Below are 26,877 nucleotides of genomic sequence, written 5' to 3' on the forward strand. Positions count from 1 at the left end.
CACCACCGGCCCCAGAGGCAGGCCTCTGCCTTACCTGCTCCCTCCGAGGAGGAGGAGGAGGAGGAGGAGGAGGAGGAAGAGAGGGAGGCCTCCGAGGGCCTCAACGGGACACAAAAGTCAACTCTGGGCCGCCGCCGCCGCCGTTGCCTGGGAGACGCTGCCTCCGCGCCCGCCTCCTCTTCCTCATCCTCCTCAACCATTGGTCGGTGGGAGACGTCAATCACCGGTTCGAAGATTGGAAGGACTACGGGTCCCGACGTGCCACTCCTTCCCGAGGCATGTCGGGAAATAAGTGTTTTGGTTTATTATAGGAGAGGGAAGGGGATAAGGCTATTTTATTTGCCTTTAACTGCACCCACACTGGAGAAATAACCCGGTTTGGGACCGCTTTAACTCTTTGTGTGGCTCTTTGCTATGGAATTCTGGGAGTTGGAGTTTGTTGTGGGCCGGGCCTCAATGCTGGAACTACAGATCCCAGATATTCCACAACATTGAGCTTTAACTCTTTGTGTGGCTCTTTGCTATGGAATTCTGGGAGTTGGAGTTTGTTGTGGGCCAGGCCTCAATGCTGGAACTACAGATCCCAGATATTCCACAGCATTGAGCTTTAACTCTTTGTGTGGCTCTTTGCTATGGAATTCTGGGAGTTGGAGTTTGTTGTGGGGCCCAGAGCGGAGCTGTGCTCCGCTCTGGGCCCACAACAAAATCCAACTCCCAGAATTCCATAGCAAAGAGCCACACAAAGAGTTAAAGCGGTCCCAAACCGGGTTACCTCTGCAGTGTGTTTGGGACTTTCTTCTGTCCTTAATGGTGTATTTGGGGCTGAAGGAAGACTGCTGAATCCACCAATAATGCAATGGCTGGTGGCGATTGCAAACTAATAAAATTGCCAGCTTAGGTGCCCTTTGGCAGAGAATAAATAAGCCACCTTGAACTAAATAATAAAATGCTTCATTCTAGCAGAGTCTGATCAAGGAATCTTTAATCCACATTAATGTAATAACTATTAGGCCAACCAAAAAGAGACCAAGATGTTGAGATCTCCAGATAACCTTCAACAAGCAAGATGCAAAGTTGTGTAACAGGGAACACTATTAGAACCAGAGCATGGAAACGGACATTGTCAATAACAATGGATACTGGTGCATTGTTTTTCTAATTTGTGATGGCCGGACGGGAAGCATGTTTTGCATCAGGTCTCACAACCGATTATGGCGGCCACTGTGCAGGATCATTGCTGCAATGCCATCTAGACAAAAGATCTGAGTGAGCAGACTGTGGATAAGCATCCCTTGGCATTGGACATCAGGCCAGTGCTTCTCTCTGGGCCTCCAACAGGGCAAGTGAAGAGACAAAGGGCTGCCATCAGCTCTCCCTGCAGAAAGAATCCAGGTTGACACCACTTTGGGATCATTCAGACATCATTTAGTACTACATGCGGATAGTCTCACTCACCCATTCTGGGTTATTCACACTATGAAACCGCATCGATCTGCATCGATGTGCATCTCTGCAAGTTTGGTTGCTCACACATGCAAGCATTCGAATAAAGATGGAGTCAGTGCTGCGAATGTATTTGGAACCCCTTTTTTGGCATGCAGCATTTTATCTTGGGTCTATTCGCTTGGGTTATTCACACTACCAGTGATGCAGATCTTTCTAAAAACCTCAGGGAAAAACCTGATATTGATTATCCCAGATTAAGTGGGGTTTTTTGGCAGCCCCCCTCCCCCCAATTTAATTGGGTGCATTTGTGATGTATGTGAACAATGGAGATTTAATCTACAGACTAACACAGCTATGGCCCCATACAGACAGGCCAAAATAAAGCTGCTTCAGGTCACTTTGGAGGTATGCTGTTTCAATGATGCATGTGTCTTAAGAGTCTGGAAGCTGCACCAAAGCTGTGCTCCAGTTCTTAGGACTGGGACGTGGCTTTGGCGCAGCTTCCAGACTCTTAGGACACATGCATCATTGAAACAGCATACCTCCAAAGTGACCTGAAGCAGCTTTATTTTGGCCTGTCTTTATGAGGCCTATATCTATGAATAGAGGTGATTACATGGAAAGGATTTCTTTTGGAGAAAAGCTGCAAAGCAAATAGACCAATACGACCATCCTGTTCAGAGAAGCATTCCCAGGCCTTGCATAATTGTCACTTGCTACTTGATGTTCTTTTCGTGCCTGTTTTATTGAACCATTTCCTGTATTGCTATGTACTTTATATGTATTATCCTACTAGAGACGCAGGCTAGCTCCAACTAGATTAACCATCCATTATGAAGCCAAGCCCTCCCTCCAGTCCATCTGCCTTGGTCCAGGCCTTGGAGGTAGAGAGGAACTGCTGGACCTCATTCCCTTCCCCACCACTACTCCCTTCTCCTTTTGTGTGTTGTCCTTTTAGATTGTAAGCCTGAGAGCAGGGAACCATCTAATTAATATGATTGTATGTACACCGCTGTGTAAATTTACAGCGCTTTATAAATAAAGGTTAATAATAATAATAATAATAAGTTACTGTGTGGCATCAAAATAAAGGTTTGATTATTTGGATAATGATGGGATAGCAGCTAAAGCTTTAGAGAAAGATGGTTCAATTAAATTCAATAAAAAACTCTTAGGAAAGAAGTCGATGTATATGTTTTTGTTATGCTATTTTGTTTGATTTGGTCTTGTGTTAGATAGTGGTGTCAGATGTCTTTTAGATAGTTGTGAATGTGTCTATCTGTTTATATTGTTGGCACTTGTTCCCCCCTACCCTCTTGCTGGTGCTCAGCGATCTAGGACTGCAGGGATGTTGAGTGGGATGTGTCCCTTCTCCTGCACTGCTTCTTACTGTTGGTATCTCCTTCCTATGCACCTCTGGACTACCACCTCCTTAGTTCACTTTAAATCTGAACTAAAGACCTGCAACTCCGTACACAAAGGAGTCAGTCAGTTGGGGGCAAGGACTTGCAGGAACTGGGCAAAGCAGTGGAAGTGGAGACAAAAATGGTGAAGGGTCTAGAAACCATGTCCTATGAGAAACGACTTAGAAGTTGGGGATGTTTAGCCCGGAAAAGAGAAGGTTAAGAGGTGATATGATAGCCCTGTTTAAATACTTGAAGGGATGTCATATTCAGGAGGGAGCTAAGTTGTTTTCTGCTGCACCAGAGAACAGGACCTGAAACAATGGATGCAAACTGCAGGAAAAGAGATTCCACCTCAACCTTCCTGACAGTTAGGACTGTTCGACAGTGGAACACACTCCCTTGGAGTGTAGTGGAGTCTCCTTCTTTGGGGGTGTTTAAACAGAGGCTGGATGGCCATCTGTCGGGGATGCTTTGATTGAGAGTTCCTGCATGGCAGAATAGGGTTGGACTGGATGGCCCTTGCGGTCTCTTCCAACTCTATGATAGGGATTCTTAGCCCGATTTAATGTTCTCCCAATAGCAGTATTCGAAGGGAAATACAGGCAAATACCCTAAGAATATTGGTTTTGCTCTTGTCATGCTGGTGTTATAGAAACTACAGCTCATGTTCTTTTGTATTGCCAATTCTCTATGGACATTTGCCATCAGCTGATTACCCCTCTTTTACTCAAATATCCCAGACATACTGGTCCCTTTTCTTTATGCTATCTGTTGGACAATCAGAACCCAACTGATGTAACCTAAGGTAGCAAAATTCTGTTCTATTATGTGCAAAATGCATCCCCAACTGGCTGGTGACAACTGATGATTGCTGGTGGAACTGGACTCTGGTGTTTGTTCTTTGAATCCTGTTGTAATAATTGTACTGTACAACTATTATTTTATTATCCTTTTATTGATTATATTTTATATATGATTGAATAAAGGATGATTGAATGATGATTGAATAAACCACTTACTGATAGGGATTCTTGGAGATGTCTCATCCACAGAGTGGCCCTGAGGGCAGCTAACAACACTGTGAGGATGTCAATTCCAATGTAAAGAAGGAGGAGGAGGAGGAGGAGGAGCAGCAGCAAGGGAGGGTCCCTCCCAGCCAGCCAGCCTTGTGGCCACAGCCTCCTCCGGGCCCCTCCTGCTCGGCCAGCAGTGACCCAATGGAGCTATTTTGAAAGTGACCCTTTCCCTGAAGCTGGCAGCAGCAGCTGTCGGAAATCATGCCTGAAGATGACGGATTCCGCGGCCGTGGTGGAGGGCCAGCTCAAGTGGAGAGAGGGGAAAAAGGTCCCACCAATGCCCTGGCCTGGCAGAGGGGTCCCCTTTGGCTGGGGTGGCTCCCAAGGGGTGGGGGGCAGGGCTGGTGGCGGGAAAGGAAGACCCCCAACAACAATCCCCCCCTCTCTCTCTTTCTTTCTTTCTCTCTCAGTGGAAGAATAGATGGGTGGTTATGCGCAAGCCTTCCCCAGTGGCTGGTGAGTCTTGGCAATGGAGGGGTGTGGGGGTATGTGGGGGGGGGGGTATGAAGACGACCAGGGTCCCTGGCATTTCTGAGGGGAGGGAGGAAAGCTCCTTGGGGGGCTTGGGGGGTCTCTGAGGTGAGGGGGGCTCTGTGTAGTGTGGTTGGTTCCCCCCCATCGTGGCGCCTCAGTGGGTCTCCTCCTCGCCTCCTTTCCCCTTCCTCTTTTACTGGGGCTAAATATAGCAGCAGTGGGGCAGGGCCTTGTCCTTTTGGGAGAGGAGGGAGGAGGCCTGAGAGGAAGGGAGCAGCCATGGATTTGGAGGGGCCTAGAGCCCACTTTGGGCTAGTCACACTCTCTCAGCCTCAGGGCATGATGGCAAAGGCAAACTCCCTCTAAAGGACACCCACCAAGGAAACCTGGTCATAGGTCTTCACCACCTGAGGGTGGCCATATGGCAGAAAGGACTGGAAGGCACACAACCTCAGACCCCCTGGAAACACCATTTTGGGTCTGGTTTTGAAAGCTAAGCAGGGTTAGCCCTGGTTAGTACTTGGATGGGAGGCCCTGCAACAAACACCAGGAGCTGTAGGAAGGGAAAGACAAAACCCTCTCTGAACAATTCAAAGACATAGCGGTGGTAGTCAGTACTTAGAGAGATATTGTAGCACCTTTGAGACTCACTGAAAGGATGAAGTTGGCAACAGGAGCTTTCGTAGACTTTTTTTTTATTAGAGTACTTATACCTCACCCTTCAGCTCTAAAGGCTATCAGAGTGGCTTACAATTATTATTTGTAATTCAACAGTTCCCTGCCCTCATCAGTCTACTTCCTCAGACGTATTTGAATATGATGATGATGATGATGTAGAGAGATCTTGTGGCACCTTTGAGACGAACTGAAAGAAAGAAGTGGGCAGTAGGAGCTTTCACGATAGACTCCAGTCTACTTCCTCAGATGTATTTGAATAGAACAGTGATGATGATGATGATGATAATAATAATGTAGAGAGATCTTGTAGCACCCTTGAGGCTAACTGAAAGAAAGAAGTTCGCAGCAGGAGCTTTCCTAGATTAAAGTCTACTTCCTCAGATGCATTTGAATACAATGATGATGATGATGATAATGTACAGAGATCTTGTAGCACCTTTGAGACTAACTGAAAGAAAGAAGTTGGCAGCATGAGCTTTTGTAGACTTCAGTCTACTTCCTCAGATGCATACAGTGGAGTGGAAACCAGTGCGCCCGCGTCAGATGCGGCTTCAACCATATGTGGGAAGCCGCGCAGGGGCGCAAGGGGCAGCGTGTCCCATTGCAATGAATGGGGCGTGCGCCCATGGCGTGCCCGTGCCACCACGCCACCGCATGCACAAGCCCCATTCATTCCAATGGGGCTTGAGCATGCATGGAATTCAGCTTACGCAGGGGGGTCCAGAACGGATCCCCCGCGTAAGCCAAGGGTGCACTGTACATGCCATTGGTGTGGGAGGATGTCAATACAAATTATAAATCTTTTGTGTATGGACATGAAGGTGCAGGTACTCAGGCTTTTAGGAATGACAACCTGTTGCTTGCATTTGTTGAGAAAGAAGATGTCTGTCTGTACCAGGGCAAGTTTCTTAAAGAGGTTGATGGATTTCCACTCCATTTGGCTAAATTAGGGTCTAGCCAAGAAACTCTGTGATAGGTTCACCACCTTTAAAAAGGTAAAAGTAGTCCCTTGACATGAATGTCTAGTCATAAATGACTAGGGGCAGTGCTCATCTCCATTTCTAGGCTGAAGAGCCAGCGTTGTCCAAGGACTGCTCTGGTGGTCCTATGGCCAGCATGACTGCACCAAATGCTGTTAGCTTCCCACTGAGAAGTGGTACCTAGCTATCTATTTGCATTTGCATGCTTTCGAACTGCTAGGCTGACAGAAGCTGGGACTAGTAACGGGAGCTCACCCCTTCATGCAGCACTCAGGCCTCGATCTGCTAACCTTCCGATCTTCTGATTATCAGAATTGGCGTCTTAACCACTAGGCCACTGCATCCTACCTTAGGGTCGCCATAAGTCACAAATGACTTGAAGACACATAATAAGAATGTGTGTATATACATTGCTGTGAGTGTGAATGTATATGTTCACATGTTGGATTTAATTTTGAAGTACTCTCATGTTGGACAGTCCTGGCTAGTGGTTGGCCTCCCTCAGCCATGTATTTTGAACATTAGTTTTAACTTGTCTGTGTGTGCCTTGCCTTTCATCTAGACAGCTTTCACTTAACTCCTTGGCTTTAATACTTGCATTTGTTCTATCAGGTTACATGTTATTGCCAAATGTCCTGATATTTAAACAGCAAACATCTTTCTTATTCACCCTTTCCAGTTTGGTAACAATTACTTCATCCATTCTCTCCCCTGTCTCTTGTAACCCTTTAGCTAATTCTGTCTCTGGTACAGGTTGTGTCTCCCTTATCTTTGAATATTTGAAAGGATGCCATATTGAGGATGGAGCAAGCTTGTTTTCTGCTGCTCCAGAGAATAGGACCTGGAACAATGGATGCAAGGTACAGGAAAAGAGATTCCACCTCAACATTAAGAGGAACTTCCTGACAGTAAGGGCTGTTCGACAGTGGAACATTTGGCTAGTGGTGGAGTCTTCTTCCAGGGAGGTCTTTAAGTAGAGGCTGAATGGCCATCTGTCAGGGATGCTTTAATTGTGAGATCCTGCATGGCAGGGGGTTGGACTGGATGGCCCTTGTTCTCTTCCAACTCTGATTCTAAGAAAGAAGAATGTTGTTTGTACTCTTTTTTTCATACCTGGCAGTTTTTCCTTCTTTAAAAAACAACAACAACAAGCTTCTGGTGCTGTTGCCGGGCCTCTGCAGCTTCGCAGGGTCTGGTGGTGCTTCCGGAGCTTCTGATGGGCCTCTGTGGCTTCCCTGGGGCTTGGTGGTGCTTCTGGTGCTATTGCCAGGCCTCTGTGGCTTCCCCGGGGCTGGCGGCGCTTCTGGTGCTATTGCCAGGCCTCTGTGGCTTCCCCGGGGCTGGAGGCACTTCTAGCACTGCTGCCAGACCTCCGTGGCTTCCCTGGGGTTGGCGGTGCTTCTGGTGCTATTGCCAGGCCTCTGTGGCTTCCCCGGGGCTGGTGGCACTTCTGGGACTGCTGCCGGGCCTCCGTGGCTTCCCTAGGGTTGGCGGTGCTTCTGGTGCTATTGTCAGGCCTCTGTGGCTTCCCTGGGGCTGGCGGTGCTTCTGGTGTTATTGCCAGGCCTCTGTGGCTTCCCCGGGGCTGGCGGCACTTCTGGTGTTATTGCCAGGCCTCTGTGGCTTCCCCGGGGCTGGCGGCACTTCTGGCAGTGCTGCCAGGCCTCCGTGGCTTCCCTTTGGTTGGCGGTGCTTCTGGTGCTATTGCCAGGCCTCTGTGGCTTCCTCGGGGCTGGCGGCACTTCTGGCACTGCTGCCGAGCCTCCGTGGCTTCCCTGGGATTGGCGGTGCTTCTGGTGCTATTGCCAGGCCTCTGTGGCTTCCCCGGGGCTGGCGGCACTTCTGGCAGTGCTGCCAGGCCTCCGTGGCTTCCCTTTGGTTGGCGGTGCTTCTGGTGCTATTGCCAGGCCTCTGTGGCTTCCTCGGGGCTGGCGGCACTTCTGGCACTGCTGCCGAGCCTCCGTGGCTTCCCTGGGGTTGGCGGTGCTTCTGGTGCTATTGCCAGGCCTCTGTGGCTTCCTTGGGGCTGGCGGCACTTCTGGCAGTGCTGCTGGGCCTCCGCGGCTTCCCTGGGGTTAGCTTCTGGTGCTGCTGCCAGGCTTCCGCGGCTTCCCCACGCTGGCTAGGATGGGGTGAGCGGCAGCAGCAGCAGAACCGGAAGCACTGCCAGTTCCGGGGAAGCCATGGAGGAAGGTAGGAAGGAAGAAAAAAAAGAAGGGGGGAGGGAGAAGGAAGGAAGGAAGGAACACAGGGAAGAGAGGGGAGGGAAGCAAGAGAAAAAGGGAGAGGGAAAGACCTTCCGAAAGAGTCCGGGGGGGGGGGGCACTGGGTGAAGGGGTGAAGCACTGCTTGTCTTCCCCAGCTCCACAAGCGTGCTCTCCCAAAAAATCGATTCCAAACAGGCCCCATTTTCATAGTGGGAACGAGGGGCCTTTTGGAATCAATTAACATAATGGGACAGAGCCGAATCAGGATGCAGGTTATTCCTCCAGTGGGAATGGGCCCTAAGATTGGATCTACGACATGGAACATCATGCCAAAGACCAGAGAACTATAGCCCCGTATAAATGTGTGGAGAGGTGGAGGGGAAGGAGAGGCGACTGGGGGTGCTCCTTGAAAATTCAGGATGGGAAGATAGTTACATTGTGCATAATTCAAGTGATGAGTGCACACTGCAAGGCCTTTTCTCTTTCTGCTACATGGTGGCGCACAAGAGGGCCTGGGGCAGTGGCATCACTAGGGCTGGTGACATCACCTGCAGTGAAGTAAGCCAGTGCAGTTCACATCCACCTGCTTTTTTCGCTCCTTACTCTTCCTCCCTCCAATCACATGTTATAACCAGTCTCATACAACATTTTAGAAACTAATTTTCATAATTTACCACTTAGCCATTTTTATCACTATATGGGAATTATAGTCAAAGTGCTAAAGTGCTTTAGCAGTACAATTTGAGTCTCCCTTGACTGAAATACTTGGAGAAGAAATGTTTTGGATTCTGGGGGGTGTGGGTGGAATTTTTGATGGTTTGTCTGTTTTGCATGTTGGAATACCTGTATTTGCATACATACAAAATATCTTGGAGGTGGGACACTAGTCTAAATACAAAATCTATTTATGTTTCATATACATCTCATACACATAGCCTGGAGATAATTTTATAAAATATTTTTTCAATTCATAGAATCATAGAACTGGAAGAGACCACAAGGGCCATTCAGTCCAACCCCCTGCCATGTACACAATCAAAGCACCCCCCAACCGATGGCCATCCAGCCTCTGTTTAAAAGCCTCCAAAGAAGGAGACTCCACCACACTCCAAGGGAGTGTATTGCACTGTCAAACAGCTCTTATCATTAGGAAATTCTTCTTAATATTTAGGTGTCATCCCTTTTTTGTCTTTTTAATGTTTTTTTTTAAAGCTTAACATTGTCTTAACTGTATTTGCTTGTACTATAAGCTGCTTTGGGTTCCATATTGGGACCCAGTATAATGCAACATAATATAATGTAACATATTATGTTAATATAAATTAAATAAATAACAAACATACAATTATATCCTTCTGGAAAGCCTGTATGGAATGGGAGCTGCAATCTGCAGTGCTTCTGTGTCCCCCCCTTCAGGTAAGTTTCAGAAGATAATGCTGGAAGGCTTGTTCTTTCCTTGTGAAACTAGTCTTTTCGGTTGCACAAGATTTTATTTTGTCTTCCATGCTTTTCAACATCTGTGTGAAACCACTGTGTATGGTCCCCTTGGGGATTTCTTGGATAGTGCCACCAGTTTGCTGATGACACTGTTTCTGTTTCTTCCTCATTTGTAAGGTGTGGCAGGGTCCTCCATGAATGCCGTCTGAGATCAACAAAGGACTAGATGAAGATCCTAAGTCCAGATAATATTAAACAAGTGGTGGTTGGTTGTGTTGATCTAGACTAATATGGTGTGGGTGTCTGGGTGCAAAGTAGTCATATTCCTCCATAAAAAGCTTGGGAACAGGGCTGCCCCTATCATTGGGTAAAGTGAGACTGCAGATTTTTTGTATCATTAAAGAGAAATAAACGGTGAGTTATTAATATAATAATTTAAACTTTTTTCATTGTATTTTACTGCCAAGGAGAAAGAGCAGTGTTCGTTGAATTTTCTGTTTCAGATGCTGAAATATTCAGCTGGCCTTGGGTATTAGGAAACATTTTGGGGCAGTTAGGTGGAGTGTCAGTTGCTTCTCTGCCTCCATGTTTGGCCCAGCCCTGCTTGGGAATATTCCTGAACATTACATTATTTCTAGATATGTAAACAATAGCTATTACCAGGTATATCCTTCTAAGTCAATATGGACCTTGAAAATAGTTCAAGAAGTTCAGCTGTATGAGAATGCAGGCGCTCAGTTGTAAAGGGCTTGACTGGGACAGGTCTACGGAATCTGTACAGCTAAACCTTCCACTTTGACCCCAACTCTTCTATTTTTCTGCTGTCCAACTCTCACCCCTTCATAACTGGCAAATGTATATTAATAAGTATGGTAGCATGGGATATTTAATACCCCCATATGAAACATAAGGTTACTTAGACTGATAGAACATAACAATAAATTTATTTGATTAAGATTTCTGATCAACAAAATTTTTGTAAATTTCCATGAAAGAAGGTATGCAACAAACTTTGTCCTTTATTATTCTATATATGTGTATGTGTGTGTGTGTGTGTGTGTGTGTATGAGAGAGAGAGAGAGAGAGAGAGAGAGAGAGAGAGAGTGCATACACACACACACACATGTGTTACTTCTTTTTGTAATACCTCCTCCATCTAAAGTTGCTTCTGACTGCACAACCCCTGGACTGGAACACTGTAGAGTTCTTTATGAATTAAACTAGTTACTAGATTGTCCCTGAGCTTTGTTTAAGTGGTGGTCTTTACCTTTAAAGCTTTAACTGGCTTGGGTCCAGCGTACCATAGAAAGGAGCACCTCCATAGTTGCTAGTCATGTTCATCTAGAGAGAAGCTGACTTGGGTGCAAATACTATCACTTATGTGATTGTTCTATAAAAAAAATAAGGATTTTCCTAGGTGATACCTACACTGTGGGAGTCTATTACAAGGCAAATTTTATTCCTTCAGTCCTTTTCAAACTTAAATCTTTAATGCCTTTTCAATTCACTAGTTTATTGTAATGTTTCTGGTCTTCTGTTCTATGATATTTATTTTTTATGCCTGTGAGGTTACCTGGAGAGCTTTGAAAATTGAAGTTCTGTGTTTAGCTAAACAGAGAATATGAGCAAGAAATAATTACTAATAATATGAACAAATGGGCCCAGGAATTGGGGCACACTATTGCTATAGAAGATTGGGAGAATGCGTGGGAGAAGACTAATAAGTTTATGGTATCGCAGGACTTGAAAGAGAATTACCTCAAGGTTGCAAATCATTGGTACTACACTCCGTATAAGATAGTAAAAATTTACAAGTTGAGCAATAATACTTGTTGGAAATGCCAGAAAAGAACAGGAAATTATTTGCACATGTGGTGGGTATGCCCAAAAGTTAAGAAGTACTGGCAGAAAGTACATAGTAAAATGCAGGAGATATTCAAGGTTAATTTTCCTTGCAGGCCAGAACTTTTTTTATTAAACATGACATCTCTCTTAGGGGGGGTCTTTGGAACATAGACTTTGGAGAATCTTCCTATACCTAATTACAGCGGCCAGGTTACTTCTGGCAAAAATTGGAAGAATAAAAATGTACCCAAAATTGAGGATTGGTTATATAAAGCAATAGAAATGAAAGATCTAGATAAATTAACAATGTTGATTAAGGATAGTAAAAACAAGGGGAAAAAAACCTAAAAGACTGGGAACCAATAGAAAAGTACTGGTTTAAGAAATGTAATTTAAAGGGAAAATGGATATAGAAGCAGAGAACAGACGTGAAGTCGGAGAATCAAGCAGGGAAAGTATGGAGTTAAACCTAATATATTTTTGATTAAATAATATGTATAGATACCATAATCTGAGAAAAAGATAATGAGTGTTCTGTTTGAATACTTTTACTTATGGTTTGAAAGATTCTGATGAAAGATGTATAGAGGAAAAATTTAATAAAGATATTCTCAAAAAGAAAAAAAAAGAAAATTGAAGTTCTGTGTTTAATGTTTACTTATTTTTATTGTAAATATATTTAATGGACATTTCATAGTAAAGTAGCCTATGCATTTAAAATATAACAGTTACCTGTGCTTTTGTAGTAGGCTTGTGGGATGAGGATGAATTCTTTCTCTTATCTCTTTGAAGTGTCAGTAGAGACAAAACTAGAAAATAGATACCAAAAGTGACCCCCCATTTTTTTCTGAAGAACAATAGTGCTTGAGAGTATGTATTTTCCCTGGAAGAAGATTAAACATCCATTATGAAGCCAAGCCCTCCCTCCAGTCCATCTGCCTTGGTCCAGGCCTTGGAGGTAGAGAGGAACTGCTGGACCTCTTACCCTTTCCCTCCACCACTCTCTTTTCCTTCTGTGTCATGTCTTTTTAGATTGTAAGCCCGAGGGCAGGGATCCGTCTAACTAAAAAGATTGTATGTACAGCGCTGTGTAAATTTACAGCGCTTCATAAATAAAGGTTAATAATAATGATAATAATAATAATGTTAGAATAAGTAGTTTTTATCTTAACCTGCAGATCCATGATAATAATCTATTTTAAGATATGTCAGATTGCCCTTTTATTCTTGAGGAGTTAGTTTTCTTCCTTTTTTTACTGTCTGGTAGTATTTCCTCATCAGAACCATCTAGACATGTAGCACCTGTAATTATTCCTTTCTTTCACTGTGTATGGTGCTTATTTGTAATGTTTCAACATCTAAGGTATCTAAACAACAAGTCTTTTAAAACACATCTTAGAGTCACAGTCACTATTTGAACAAAAATAGCAATGTATTTACACTTTATTTGATTAAACGTTTCCTTCTTTCAGATTGCTTACTCATGCTAGTGTATAAGGAGAAGTCTGAACGACTAAAGGGGTTGAAGGAGCGGAGCAGTGTAACACTGGAAGACATTTGTGGCTTGGAACCTGGACTCTTCTATGAGGGTTTGAATCACACTCTTGCCATCATCTGCTTGACTCAAGTTGTTATGCTGGGTTTCGAGAACAAGGAGACCATGCATGCCTGGGATGTACGCATCCGCTACAGTCTAGGTGAAGGTAATATTTGCTTTTCAACCCATTATTACATATGTTGCGTCTCTTATCTCTTTGTACAAAATTGACCACTACATTGAATAAAGCATCCTTTTATGAAAAATAAATCTAAGTAACCAGGGTTTTTGATGTCCAAATCATATTGATTCTCAAAAAAGACCTATGCCTTTCAGAAAAATATGTATAATTCCTCTAGTCTCAATTTTTATACCTCAAGTGTATTTACCAACTTCACAATCTCCATTAATCAAAAAAAAGTTTTGGCACCCTGCTGGCTCAGTAGTTAAATATCAGTACTGCAGCCACAAGGTTGTCCTTCTCCTTGTTCCTTCAGCGTGTCTTTCAACTTATTTTCTTCTTAAAATTCCTCAAATTCTTTTATATTTTTTCAAAATTTCCTTGCTTTCTGAATCAAATCCAGCTGTAATCTTTGGCCCTTAAATGTAAAACCCAGTCCTTTTGGATTTTCCCATATAAATGGAATTCCTTTCCACTCTTCTGCAAGGAAATTGTAATCTTCTCTCTTACACAAAATTCTCATAGATATCTCTTTCAAAACTATCATTTCCCTTCCATCTACATTCAGTTTACTCACAAAATGTTTCTATAGAATTAAATCTCTTATTGATTTTTTGATAAAGTAGATTGTGGTCCTGCTCCCTGCCATGGGGAAGCTGGGCCCGCCCTTGTCTTGTGCATCCATGTCAAGGACAGGTGGACGTTTGGCAGCATCATGGACTAAGTAAGGCTCATGTGAGTGGGCAGGTGATTGTGAACACCCCGATAGCACTGCCCCTCATCACATGGAGCATCACATCTCTCAGTAAATTGTGCAAATATGAAGTTGATTCTGGAAATTACGTCCCTCTCAGAATCTTATCTCCTCCTATTTTCTCTTAGAAACTCTCTCAAGAGGTTGACCAGTTTCTCTGTAATATTTTCTTGAGGGTTTTTCAGAATCAGTGTAAATCTCAAAAAAATGCTCTTCCTACCTCAGCCCCAGTAAAGCCATAATATGTAATTTTTTCTCTTTATCTTATTTAGGCTTAATCTCCAGTTATTCAGCTTTTTCATTTATTTGCTTTATATCCTGAGCCAGCTGCCCAATTGATTACTTACCTCTTTAACTTATCTTCTCTTATCTCCTGTTTTACCTCGTGACTCAATTTTTTTATCTTGTTTCTCAAATGGTTTCATTATATCCTTGCTAAATAATTCCATTTTCTCCCATAATTTGTGTCATTTCTGCTGGAATTACTTTTTCAACAGTTTCCACCAATGGTCTCCTTTCAGTAGCTTTCCTTGCATCAGTATCTGATCTTCATATGGCCTTTGAGTAACACTATTTCTCCCATGAAGGCATTTTTGGCTACATTTCTTACAATCTCCACTTTATAAATGTAATCTTCATACAGCCACCAGGAGGTAGTATTTCACCATACAAGGTATTCGTGCCTGCTATTCTGGTCTCCACTAGAGGGTAGCAGCTCACAATGTAATCATCAATATACAGTGCACCTGCGCCATATGCGGGCGCACTATACACGGCTTTCAGTTTACGCTGAAGCCGCATGGCAATAGAATGAGTGGTGTATGTGCCTATGGTGCACTGCCGCACCACTGCACCCGAGCCCCATTATATTGAATAGGGCTCGAGCATATGTGTTTTTCGGCTTGTGTGGGGGGTCCGGAACGGATCCCCGCGTAAGATAAGGCTCCGCTGTATATCATTAATCTGCCCAGCAATATAAAAAGAAACACGTCATCCATTTCCTTATCTAATCTCCTCTTGGTCACCACAATAAATGGAACTTTTCCACAGTAAGAAAAGTTTTTTGTGGGTTTTTCGGACTATGTGGCCATGTTCTAGAAGAGTTTCTTCCTGACTCTTCTAGAACATGGCCACATAGTCCGAAAAACCCACAAAAAATGATGGATGCCAGCCATGAAAACCTTCGACTTCACAGTAAGAAAAGTCTTTTTTCTTCATAACAATTCATTTTTTATAGTTTTTTTGGTGGGTTTTTTGGGCTATGTGGCTGTATTCTAGAAAAGTTTATTCCTGATGTTTCGCTGGCATCTGTGGCTGGCATCTTCAGAGATTGCTGGCATGGAAGTGAGTCCTTTGACTCCATTTAAAAAAAAATTAAAGTAACAAAATTAACTACTCCTCCAGAAAATTAACAAGCTCCTTCTGTATTTCTTGAGTTAAATCGCACTTCTTTCTTTCCTTTTTCTTACATGTAATTTCTCAGTTCAAAACGATAGCCCTTTTTCCTTAAATTCCATTTGAGTCAAATTAACATTTTAAGGAAGTAAGTCGTGAACTTACAGGTTGTACAGATGAGCATCTTTGGCCGGTCTGAGGGTGGAGTCGGCACATGCCTCAACTTCACCCCCAAGCCAGCGTGATGCCACACGCCACAGCACACGTTGTGTGGTGTCACGGCGTTCCTCTGGCACTGCGTCTACATAACGCAGTGCCAAAGGAGCACCAAAAAGCTGCAGTGCCCTTTCTGCAGTGCAGAAAAGAGCTGCTTTTTGTGGCTCCATTTTATGCTGTGGAAAGGAAAGATTGGGGCCATGGTGTGTGGTTGTCGTGGCCCCGATCTGGCTCTAAAATGGGCAGTAGTCTGTACAGCCCCTTAATCTGTTTAAAACCTTGCTTGTGTTGTTACCAGAGTATTTCCACCCTTAGCTAGTGTTGATAGCCAGTCTCCGCAGGTTGGGGAGCACATGCAGCTCAGATCTATCTTCAAATGAGGAATCAGGGCTGGCCTATGCTGCGAAGGCACCCTCAGAGAGCAGAAAGGAAACAGACTACACAGACTTCTTAAGAGGATCCAGATTGGGTCTGGCTTGTGCCTTGGGAGAGTGATGGGGTCTCAGTGTCTGAGATGGACTACAAGGTGGCGGCATCAATGTGGCAGGCACAGAGTTGGCTGCATAGGTGAGTGGGGTGAACACCCCAGTTTTTCTTCTCTCTTTGATTATTGATGGAAAGGGCTCCAGTTGTGTGAATGGATTTCACTGATAGCCAGAAAGGCTGTGGCTTTGGAGGGGCTCATGGAGAGGAAGAAATGGTGGAAAGTTCACTTTCTCACCAAACAGCTAGATGCTTTGTGAGCCAAGAGAAAAGACATGAAAAGGCCTTTAAAATAGGCACTTGCCCTCTAGTGGCCACAAGGTGGAAAAGTACCTTGGAAAGCATCATGCATCATACATTTTGTTCTCTCAGGAGAGGATCGGGAAGGTCAGAGGGGAGTGCTTTTGAGGGTTGCTCCTCCTTGTAAAGTTAGACGAAACTCCAAGCATGTGTCTGCCTATACATCTGTAGAGGATGCAAAGTCTTCTGGTTCTTTGGAGTCATCTGACAGGAATGAGGGAGAATTATCTGTGGTGCAAGCATGTATCACTTTGATTGTTTGACTCTGGACAACTTCTTGTTTTGCTGTGTAAGGGAGAAATTTCTGGGGTTGAGTTCCAGCAGCCAGGCTCCTGGAAATGACCAGGAGGGGTTTTTAGAAATCAGAACTAAGGCTAAGCATGAAAATTCAGTTGTTTCCTTCCTTGAGGTGTTTGCAGAAGTTATGGAAGGGGGATGAGATCATCCTAAGGTAGCATGACTGGTCCTAGCTATGGGGAAACTGCTTACTAAGTGATAGAATGCCTACCAAGGTGATGGACAAATTGAGTCCCCCTCATTGATACTCCTGTGGTAAAACTGCTTACAGGCTTGCTATTCCCTAGGGATGGAGATGACACATTTAGGAACCCACATGCCTGAGTACAAGAGGGTGGACATTGTTTTGCATAGGGTGCATGAAGCTTTGGCACTTGCCATTAGAGCTGCCTCAGTGACTTCCTGTTTGCCAGTGTGGCTATTCGTTGCTCTACAGACCTAATTTCTCTGGGTCCCAAAGAGGACGTTAAGCTTCATCAAAGGCTCAATAAGTTATGTAAGATGGTGATGTTTATGGCAGATGCTAGTCTTGATTTGCTTCATGAACTGTGGTGGCTGAAGTTATTGCCAGGTGCCAGCTCTGGTTAAAAAAATGGCATGCAGAAATTTGTCCAAAACAAATTTGACTGGCTGTACTTTTAAAGGATTCAAGTAACTTGAGGACACCTTGGAGCTCAGGTCTGCTGAAGGCAAGCCCATGTAAGGGATGGGGCAACTGTATAATGTATTCCCTGAGCTTTCCTTTAGCATTTCTGGTTTGGGTTTGCATTTTGCTTTGATTTCTTAAATTTTGTAGAAGAGGTCTCTTGTTCTATATTTTGTTGTTGCCTTCTGTATCTCTATCTTTTCTTTTCTTTTTTGCACAGATTATTATACTAGTTCTCTTTGGGTCGAAACAGATGGCCCTTTAAAGCCACCGTCTGGGTGTCTTAGCAGTGCATCGTTTATACGCAGCACATCTGAAGCTGCCCTGAAGCCTTCCAGAAATCAGGCAATCGCCCAGACGTGGGCAGGTTTAAGACACTCTGGTGGCACGGCGTTTATATGCTGTATGCCTCCGGAGTGTCTTGAAGCTGGCTTTGGCTGCAGCAGAGCCACAAAATCTGGCTTTTTTCTGGCCCAAAAAGGAGTGGATCTTTGCTGCTCCTTTTTGGGCTGGCTTTAAGGTGGATTGGAGCCCATGTGGTTGCTGTGGCCCAATCTGGAAGGGGCAGCTTCAAGCCACCCCTTCCTACTCATATGTTTTGCCCCATAGTAACCCCCCCCCCCCAGCATCCCCATTAAAATACTCCTCTGTCACATGTTAAGAGCCGGGGGCCTGCCTATATAAAAAGATCTTTGCCTGCCTACAAAAACAGCATAGAGAGAGGGTCAACTGAGCCTTCCGTGGGTTTGAAGGCATATACACACACAGCCAAATCATATTATGCTTTAATACCCAGAGTCTCAATGCTGTTAAGCTTCCCCAAGTGATCAGTTGATACTGAGTGTCAGTAACTGTTGTGTTGTGTAAAGTGTAGCTAATTTTGATAGTGACCAAAATGTAACTCATGCCTAGCTGGAACTCTTTAGAGCTCAAACAACATGTGGCTGACAATATTTTCAAAATGGCTTAAACATCTTTAAAAAAAAAAAAAGATAATGCTTTAAAGTTTATAGCCCAAGCCAAACATCACGCTGAACAAAGAAAAAATCATTTTAACCTTAAGAAATTTTGTTTTCTTATTATGTGTTACGATTCTTGCAATTTTCAAAATATTTTTCTCTTAATTTTTAAAGTCATTGTATGTTAATTGATATGAAAATTTGTTAGGTTTTGTTATAAAATCTAAGCTTGCAAAATATGATTATTTCACAGGGCTTTTTTGTTTTATTTTGATATTTTTTGCAAAATACTTAATTCAGTTTCTTGTCACTTCATCCCCCCACCTCTCCCTTTACCCCAATAGTTCACAGGTTTCACGTTGTGGTTGCACCAGGAACTAAACTGGAAAGTGGTCCAGCAACTCTCCACTTCTGCAATGATATTCTGGTACTAGTAAAAGACAACCCACCTACTATCATGGGGCAGTGGAAACTCTCAGATCTTCGACGCTATGGAGCTGTTCCTAATGGATTTGTCTTTGAAGGTGGAACTCGATGTGGCTTCTGTGAGTCTTCTGCACTTAATATTTGCTTCACTGTTTGGTTATAGGAAAGATCCAAACCATGCGAAGCTGTAAATGGCTTTCTAAACTGCTTATACCTTTGGAGGTTGATATGTTGTGAAATTCCCAGTTGTTGTACTGAAGCTCCTCACATGGTCTAACATGATCTAGGAAAATCTTACCATTTTCATTAGTTATTTTTGGGCAGGGAAACAGGTTAAAAGGTAATGTGAAATGTTTGGCCTCTGAACTGAAACAGTCAAAAACAAATGTCACTCTTCCTATTCTGGTAAGGTTTACTCAGAGGTGAAACAGACCACCCCAAACGGATGGCTTCAACCGCCCCTGAGAAAGCCAGATTGGGGCCATGGCAACCACATGCCATGGCCCCAATCTGCCTTTTTGCCTGCCAAAAAAGAAGCGGCAAATAGCTGCTCCTTTTTGTACCAGCAAAAAACCAGCTTTTCAGCCCTGCCATGGGTGGAAGTTGGCTTTATGGCACTCTGGCGGCATGCAACATGTAAACACTGCACTGTTGGAGCGCCCAGAAGCCAGTCCATGCTTCAGAAGCTAGCTTCAGAACATGCGGCATCAATACGCCGTGCTCTGAAGCCTCCTGGACACCAATGCAAAGGGGTATTTCCTCATATTTATTAAAATATTTGCATCCCACCCTTTATTGTGAGATCTTATATTAAAACAATATAAACAGTTTAATATATTTTTAAAAACCCAGAAGAATTTAAATAGGATAAAGGCATTTTAAATAAATTACCAGATTAAAACAGCAGAAAGTTTAATACAATTAAAACCATATATGTATCCATTTTAAGAAGTAATAAAAACAGGCCCAAAAGGCTTTAAGGAAAGAAACAGGACTACCTATCCAAGGAGAAGGCATTTCATAAACAGCGTTCCACAACATAAAAGGTTTGCTCTGTGTTGTGGCATGATATATTTTCCCCACTAGTAGGAGACAGAGCAAGGATCCACCAGTAGATTTCAGTTCTTGGGCAGAAATATATAGGGAGACACACTCTTTCAAGTTTTGAGTTCTCAAGTCATTTGGGACTTCAAATATATTCATTTAAAATTCAGTCCAGAAGCAAATTAGCAGCCAGTGCAGCATCTGGTATTATGTCTTGTCTATGTGATATCCTGGTCAACAATCCTATTTTGCACTTGCTGTAGCTTCCAAATATTTTCAAGGGTAGACCCACATATAGTGCATTATGGTAACTAATTGGGAAGTCACCAGTGCATGTACTTCTATGGCTAAAGAGGCCTGGTGACGCAATGGTTAAATGCCTGTACTGCAACCACTCACTCAAAACCATAAGGCTGCAAGTTCAATACCAGTGAAAGGGCTCAAGCTTGACTCAGGCTTGAATCCTTCCGAGGTCGTTAAATTGAGTACCCAGATTGTTGGAGACAATTAGTTTCCAGTTGTAAACCGCTTAGACACTGTTAGTTCAATATGAAGCGGTATATAAATGAAGCTGTTTGTTTTATTTAAATGACAGATGGGTTTAGAAGTACTCCTAAGCTATGCACCAGCTCCTTTGGGGAAAAGGCAACCCTATTCAGAACAGGTTGCTTACCCGATTCCCAAATCTTAGAACCACCAGTCCATAGAGGCTCCAACATATCAGGATTCAACTTCAGTTTATCTGCCCTCATGAATCCCATTACAGCACTAAGTACTGCTGCAATAGAGGTGGGTACCATCAGTGTACAGATGAAATTAGCTCAATTTACTTCAGGCATATCTCCTACATGTGGTCTGTGTTGCACATAAGGGGAGGATCTGCTGTACTCCATATTCGAGATGTGCATTATGATTTCATAAAACTCATATTTCCTAGTGAGAAAAATGATTAATTAAAATCAGTGTTAAATATACAACCAATTAGTATAGAATTAGCTGCTTTTGATGTCTGTAAAATTAACTGCATATGACAGATTATGCATTCAAATACATGCCACTTCTAAACTTGTATAAGCCAGTTCTGTAGCAAAGGCAGTTCAAAATGGAGTAACAGAGACTGGAGGTCTTCAACTTGTTGCCAGTCATTTCCTGTGTCTCCTTCATCTGTTTTCTCCCCAGTGGTGGGCCCGAACAAACATGTGAAATAAGCCTACTTCTGGGCATCATCAACACACATTGTTTAGACGCCACATGTTGTGATGATGCCAGGAAGCTGCCAGCTGCCCAGACATGGGTGGCTTCATGATGCTCCAGCGGCACATCATTTACATGCCGCACACCGCTGGATTGTCATGAAGCCACCATGGGGCCTCAGCGGGGCCAGCAAAACCAGCTTTTTCCTGGCTGAAAAAGGAGCAGATCTTATCTGCTCCTTTTTTGGCCATGTTGAAGGCAGATTGGGGCTGCAACATATGTCTTTGGAAGAATGCTGCTCCTTCTCGCCAGTCTGTTTCCCTTTGGTATCTCAAAACTAAAAGTAACTCCCAGTTTTGGTGGGGAAGTGCAGAAAGGAGATATATTTATATATTTAGAACCTCCTCGCATAGCCCTTTTCTGTAGTTTTAACCCTTCCCCACATATTTATTCAAAACCATCTACATTTCAACACACAGACTGTGTCACTCTTATATGTAGTTAGTTATGCATTATATTGGATGTTTACCTTCTCATTCTTGCCCCTCTCAGCTTCATCCCTGTTTCAGTTAGCATTATCCATGTTCTAACAGAAGAGTGTGGTCATTGTTTAGATGTGTTTCCAGTGTTGAACTTTCTAAAGGGAAATAACCTTAGTTGTTGTTGCAAAGAGTAACGTCACTGGGTGTGTGTGTGCGGGTTGCACTGGGTGACACCCCAGAAGGGGGGTGACACTCCATTGGTCCCCTGCACCCTGCAGATTTTTCCTGGGGCCTTGGGCCTGCTCTTATGGCTGCCATGGGGCTTTCTGGACCACCAGGGTTGTGCAGGGCCAGCTCTCCCAGCCACTGCAGGGCATTCTGGGCAGCCGGGGATGTGTGGGACATGCTCTTCTGACTGCCGTGGGGCTTTCTGGGCAGCCGGGGAGTATGAGGCCTACTCTCCTGGCCACAGCAGGGCTTTCTGAGCTGGTGCAGGGCTGTGTGTGTGTTTTTCCGGTGTGTGCACTTCTATGTGCACTCCCATGCGGTATGCAAGTCCTGTCCCCAGAAGCCCCCCCCCCGAACTGAGCAACATGTTCCCTATGAATCTCTTGCTCTCTAAAGTTGTGTTTACCATGTGTTTTGATTTGTTTTGAAGATACAGGAATTATTTGGGCACGCTATTACTCATTTGCTGCTGAATTATGTACATAGACTGGAGTATAAAACAAACAAATGTCAAATACACTCCAAAGAACTCTCACACAATAACAATGGCTGCTTGGAAGGAACAGAGCAGGGTGGACTGACTGAAACCTACACAATTTAAATCACTGACTGTAATCATGATTTAAATTAAAGAAAGAGATTCTCAGTTTAAATCACAGACCTAAATATGGTTTCCTTGACATTTCTTCATATATTTTTTTGAACAGTGGTGCAAGTCGAATCACTAAAATATGTTATGATTCAATAGAACAGTTAATATCTAAGATGGTACACCACTGATTACAAATACAAGAAATGTCTAGTTTCTACATTATCAGGTTGAAGGTAAGGCCTTGTTCAGGCATTACTTACAGTTGGTTTCAATATATGAAGGGGGAGTGCCTACTTTATGTTGTGATTTTTCTCATGTGGAAAGTGATGAGTCTGAAGAGGAGAGTTTTGTGTTTGTGCAAAGGATCTTCCTGTGAGAAAGAACCCAGTTTTCTTGCTCAGGTAGCAAATCTCCATGCAAAGTTTGTACATGAGCAGGTTAAGGCAAGACTATAGCCCTGTTCAGCAGCTGCTTATTAAGTTTGATTCAGCACATGAAAAGGGATGTGCCTGGTAATTCCTGATCTAGTGACAAGGCATTCCTAAAGAAAGCAGAGAACAAGGGAGTTGTGTAGCCCCACAATTTATCAGATTACAATTTGAGATGTTCCTATACATATTTTCTGAAAGCTCACCTTTAGGACATATTACTGGCAACGCTACTGCCCTAGTAGTCTGGGTAGACTTCTGTCTTAGAAGGCAGAAAAGAGCTGACCTAGCTGTGTCCTGTGAGTGATCTCAGTAATGTCATGGTTCATTTGCCAGATTTTTGCCTGTTACAGTGTATGAAACATGGACAGAAAAAAAAATCAGTATAATATTTGAAAGATATTTTAAAATTTTAGAATGAGTTTCCCCCCTTAAAAATAGACTTTGGGACTGATTTCTATAACAAACATTTAAAGGAAATAAATATGGGAGTGTATGCATTAAGGGAATCTTGGCAATATTTGTACAAAGCTATTCATGCATAGATGTTTCATGGAAATTCAGGCTTTTCTGTTCTGCCTTCCAGGCCTTGGTTAAATGTCTGAAACTTTACTTTAAAATGTTTGATTTTTCAATTTGCTTAGCTATTAACCAGTACAGCTATTCACCTATTATCTATTATGCTTCACAGAGGAGCAGTCCATAAACATACATAACACCGGCATACGAAAGTACCTCCGCCTCCCTCTGCAACACACACCAATCCGAAGATTTAGCCCTCTTTATCAAAGCAGTAGCCTTAAATGTCAATACTGTTACAGTACACCGTGGTATAGAATCACAGGGCAATACATAACCTAAGAACTTACAAAAGGTGACATCAGTTAGATGTAGCTCCTCTACCATTAAAATCTTTTGTGAAGCAATATTCAGGCCAGTATAGCATATAAAGTTCTCTACACATATTGCACAATGGTATATTATGATTTTTCAGGAACTGGCATCTTTGCTGTTGCACGTCCTTAGATTTCCTTGTATATATTTTTGGCCTGCTTTTGACTTTGCATAAATATATCATCTAAATATGTTTTCCTATTTCCTTTTAAAAACCCATCACAAATGTTTTGCTTTCTTGCAGGGGCTGGTGTCTTTTTCCTCTCTTGCATGGAAGGAGAGAAGATCAGCTTTCTCTTTGACTGCATTGTTCATGGCATTTCTCCAATGAAAGGCTCTTTTGGCTTACGTCCTGTTCTACCAGGTTAATACAGGAAATATAGCATAACTACTTAAATAGTACTTTCATTACTTTACTGTGTTTAGAATGATAGGTTCCAGGTACCAAGACTGGAAAGCACAAAATGGTTGTTGTCACTAAATATCAGGATGGGTTGTACACCTTGATATGCCCATTTTCCTTTGATCAAATTTTTCTACTTGCTTTTGCCTTGGATTATCTAGCTGTATAGAAATGTAAAATGCTAAATAGAAAGGGATTATTTTGGAGTATGTATCTTACCTTCTTTTAAAGCTGCGCCAGACTAGTCTGAAAATTGGTGTCTGCACTGTTAATCCCTCTCCTGGATATACATCTTCACATGATGAGGGAGTTTGAGTGTTTCAGAGAGGCTGAGAGGAATTGTATCAGAATTCTAGACTCTTTCAAGAGTCTGGACTCCCAGCAGGGTCACCCAGAACAAAATGTTCAAACTGGAGACACAAGACTAAGAAGTATTTGTAATCTTCAGGAACTCACAACAGCATCGGGGGCGGGGGGGGGGGGGGATTGTGTTTTCTCACCAGTTTCGCTATTCTGTCTGTGACTCCTTTGATGTATGGTAAAAATATCTTCCCTTTGCGTGGTTGTTTGTCTTCCCTCCTCTGGGTTTTTCTGGGTCTAGAAACCCTTCTGATGTCGGAGCTGGAGTAACCATTAGCCTGTAGAGCTCGGTCTAGGTGCTTCAATTCATCTTCCAAGAAATGGGGTTCGCAGATGCGTTTTGCCCGGTCTACCAGTGTTTTGATTGTGCTTCTTTTTTGTTGGAGTTCTTGTGCAGGTATCTGTCTGTATGTGTAGGTTTTCTGTGTACTGTGTGACCCAAATGTTGGTTCAGTTCGTGGATGACCAGGGCATCCAAGAATGGCAGTGTTCCTTCCTTTTATTTTTCCATAGTGAATTGGATGTTGGGGTGGATGTTGTTCTGATGGTTCAGGAACACAGCCAGATCTTCTTCTCCATGGCTCCAAATGGTGAAAGTGTCATTCACGTATTGGAACCAAGTTGTGGACTTTTTCAGTGCTGTTTCCAGGGCTTGCTTTTCAAAGTGTTCCATGTAAACGTTTGCTATCAGAGGGCTTCCCATTGCTACCCCATCTCTCTGTTCGTAGAATCCATTGTCCCACAGAAAATAGCTTGTGGTGAGGCAATGTTCGAACAGGGCTATGATATCTTCTGGAAAAATCTGTCAAATGAATGTCATGGTGTCCATTATGGGAACTTTGATGAACAGGGAGACGAGACCACATCAAAGCTGATTAATATTTCTCCAGGTTTTAGTTCAAGGTTATTGATTTTCCCTATGAAGTGAGCTGAGTCCTTGGTGTAGTGGGGAGTGGGTCTGTCCTATATGAGTTTGTAATTGTGTGGCCAGAAACTTGGCCAAGTCATATGTGGGGGATCCAATAGCACTCACTATGGGTCGGAGTGGAATGGAATCCTTGTGGATCTTGGGAAGTCCATATAGTCTTGGTGGGGGAGCCTCAGATTTGCACAAACTTTGTCTTGTGGTTGGTTGAATTGAGGAATTTTTGATCAGGGTGTTCATTTTTCTGATGATTTTGCTGGTTGGGTCTTGTTTCAGTTTTTTGTATATTGTAGGATCCAGGAGTTCCTTGATTTTTTGTTTGCATTGTTCTGTATCCATGATTACAGTGGCATTGCACTTGTCTGCTGGGAGAATGATGACTTCTGCATACAGAATGAGGTCCTTGATGGCTTTTCTTTCTTTTTTGGTTATGTTGCTGTTAGGTGGTTTTGCTTTGCACAGAATCCTTGCTGTTTCCCCTCTTATCTCTTCTGCTTCCTTCTTTGGGAGATGGTGGAGGGCAGATTCAACCTGGGCAATGATGTCCTGCACAAGGATTCTGGTGGTCGTTATTGTTAAGTTGCCTCCTTTGGCCAGGATAGATGTTTCCTCATTTGAAAGTTGCCACTGTGTGAGATTGATGATAGTCTGTGATGTATCCAGTGCGGGTTTCAGCTGGTTCTTATGGCATTTGTTGAATTTTTGTTTTTGTCTTTTGGTGTGATCTGCCATATCTTTTTCCATTTTCCTGAAGGTGAGGCTGTCAATTTTGTCCCAGTCTTGGGTGTTCATCTTTTGGCTGAGTAGAAGCAGTTCCTTGTCTGTGCTGGCCAGTTCTTTGCAGGTGGTGTGTATTCTCTCCAGTAACAGAGCATGTTCCATCCTGTTGAAGATATGGTTGGCCTGTGGTGATTTGAAGGTCCTTTTTGTTGTGAGAATTTGTGGTATGGTATCTGTGTCTCTGCAGCGTAGCATGAAAGTTAGTGAGCAGAGTAGATGTGCTTTCCTGGTCTGGAGTTTTCCTAGTCTTCGGGTGTCTTGGAACAGTTTCTCCCCATAGAGATTTCTAATGTGAAGTCAAAGGCTTTCATGGCTGGCATCCATAGTTTTTTGTGGGTTTTTCGGGCTATGTGGCAGTGTTCTAGAAGAGTTTATTCCTGATGTTTCGCCAGCATCTCCAACACCAATTATTCTGGAGAAATATGATTTACAGCCTAGTTCTCTTAGCCCTGAAAAAGTCCCATTGTGTTCAGTGGTGCTTAATGCTTAGCGTGCCTATGACTGCAGCCTTAGAATACTGGAACACCCACACTTTGAAGTATTTCAAGAAATCACCAGATGTTCTTTTTAAAAACTTGATCAAAATGTACATATCCTACTAGATTAAATAAAGCAAGATTTAAAGGAAGGTAATCTCCATTTCACCTCCCACCTACTGTCAAGTGCTGAAAGCAATACCCATGTTTAGCTGTTCACATACCTTTCAGAAAGTATAATAATAATTGCTATCAGTATTTTTGTGTAACTGAAATTCTGTCTTGAAATGGAAAGAATAGGAGGATTATCTGTCTTCTGAGAAAATTG

The 26,877-nt window shown here is 43.2% G+C and overlaps 2 protein-coding genes across 7 annotated transcripts in view; one reads left to right on the plus strand and one right to left on the minus strand.

Moving 5' to 3' along the window:
* The window catches only part of LOC149280660 (regulator of G protein signaling 12-like), a 91,832-nt gene extending 91,755 nt beyond the window's left edge, over nt 1-77 (minus strand). For all 3 annotated transcript variants that reach the window (XM_089500188.1, XM_089500189.1, XM_089500190.1), the window contains exon 1: nt 35-77. The gene's annotated coding sequence lies outside the window, so the exon portion shown is untranslated. The remainder of the gene's footprint in view (nt 1-34) is intronic.
* Nucleotides 78-4,052: 3,975 nt separating this feature from the next.
* The window catches only part of LOC149280662 (protein Dok-7-like), a 54,451-nt gene continuing 31,626 nt past the window's right edge, over nt 4,053-26,877 (plus strand). The window contains exons 1-5 of one of the 4 annotated variants that reach the window (XM_089500233.1): nt 4,053-4,196; nt 4,339-4,384; nt 13,022-13,252; nt 18,662-18,862; nt 23,850-23,969. In XM_089500233.1, coding sequence (XP_089356359.1) covers nt 4,140-4,196; nt 4,339-4,384; nt 13,022-13,252; nt 18,662-18,862; nt 23,850-23,969 — 655 coding nt within the window. In that variant the 5' untranslated portion in view covers nt 4,053-4,139. Of the gene's footprint in view, nt 4,197-4,338; nt 4,385-6,744; nt 6,921-13,021; nt 13,253-18,661; nt 18,863-23,849; nt 23,970-26,877 lie in introns of those variants that run through there. The other 3 variants (XM_089500234.1, XM_089500236.1, XM_089500235.1) reach the window with 3 other exon arrangements.

Source organism: Sceloporus occidentalis, unplaced genomic scaffold (genome assembly GCF_023333645.1).
Source record: "Sceloporus occidentalis isolate IW3139 unplaced genomic scaffold, rSceOcc1.0.p SCAF_150, whole genome shotgun sequence".
Lineage (NCBI taxonomy): Eukaryota > Metazoa > Chordata > Lepidosauria > Squamata > Phrynosomatidae > Sceloporus > Sceloporus occidentalis.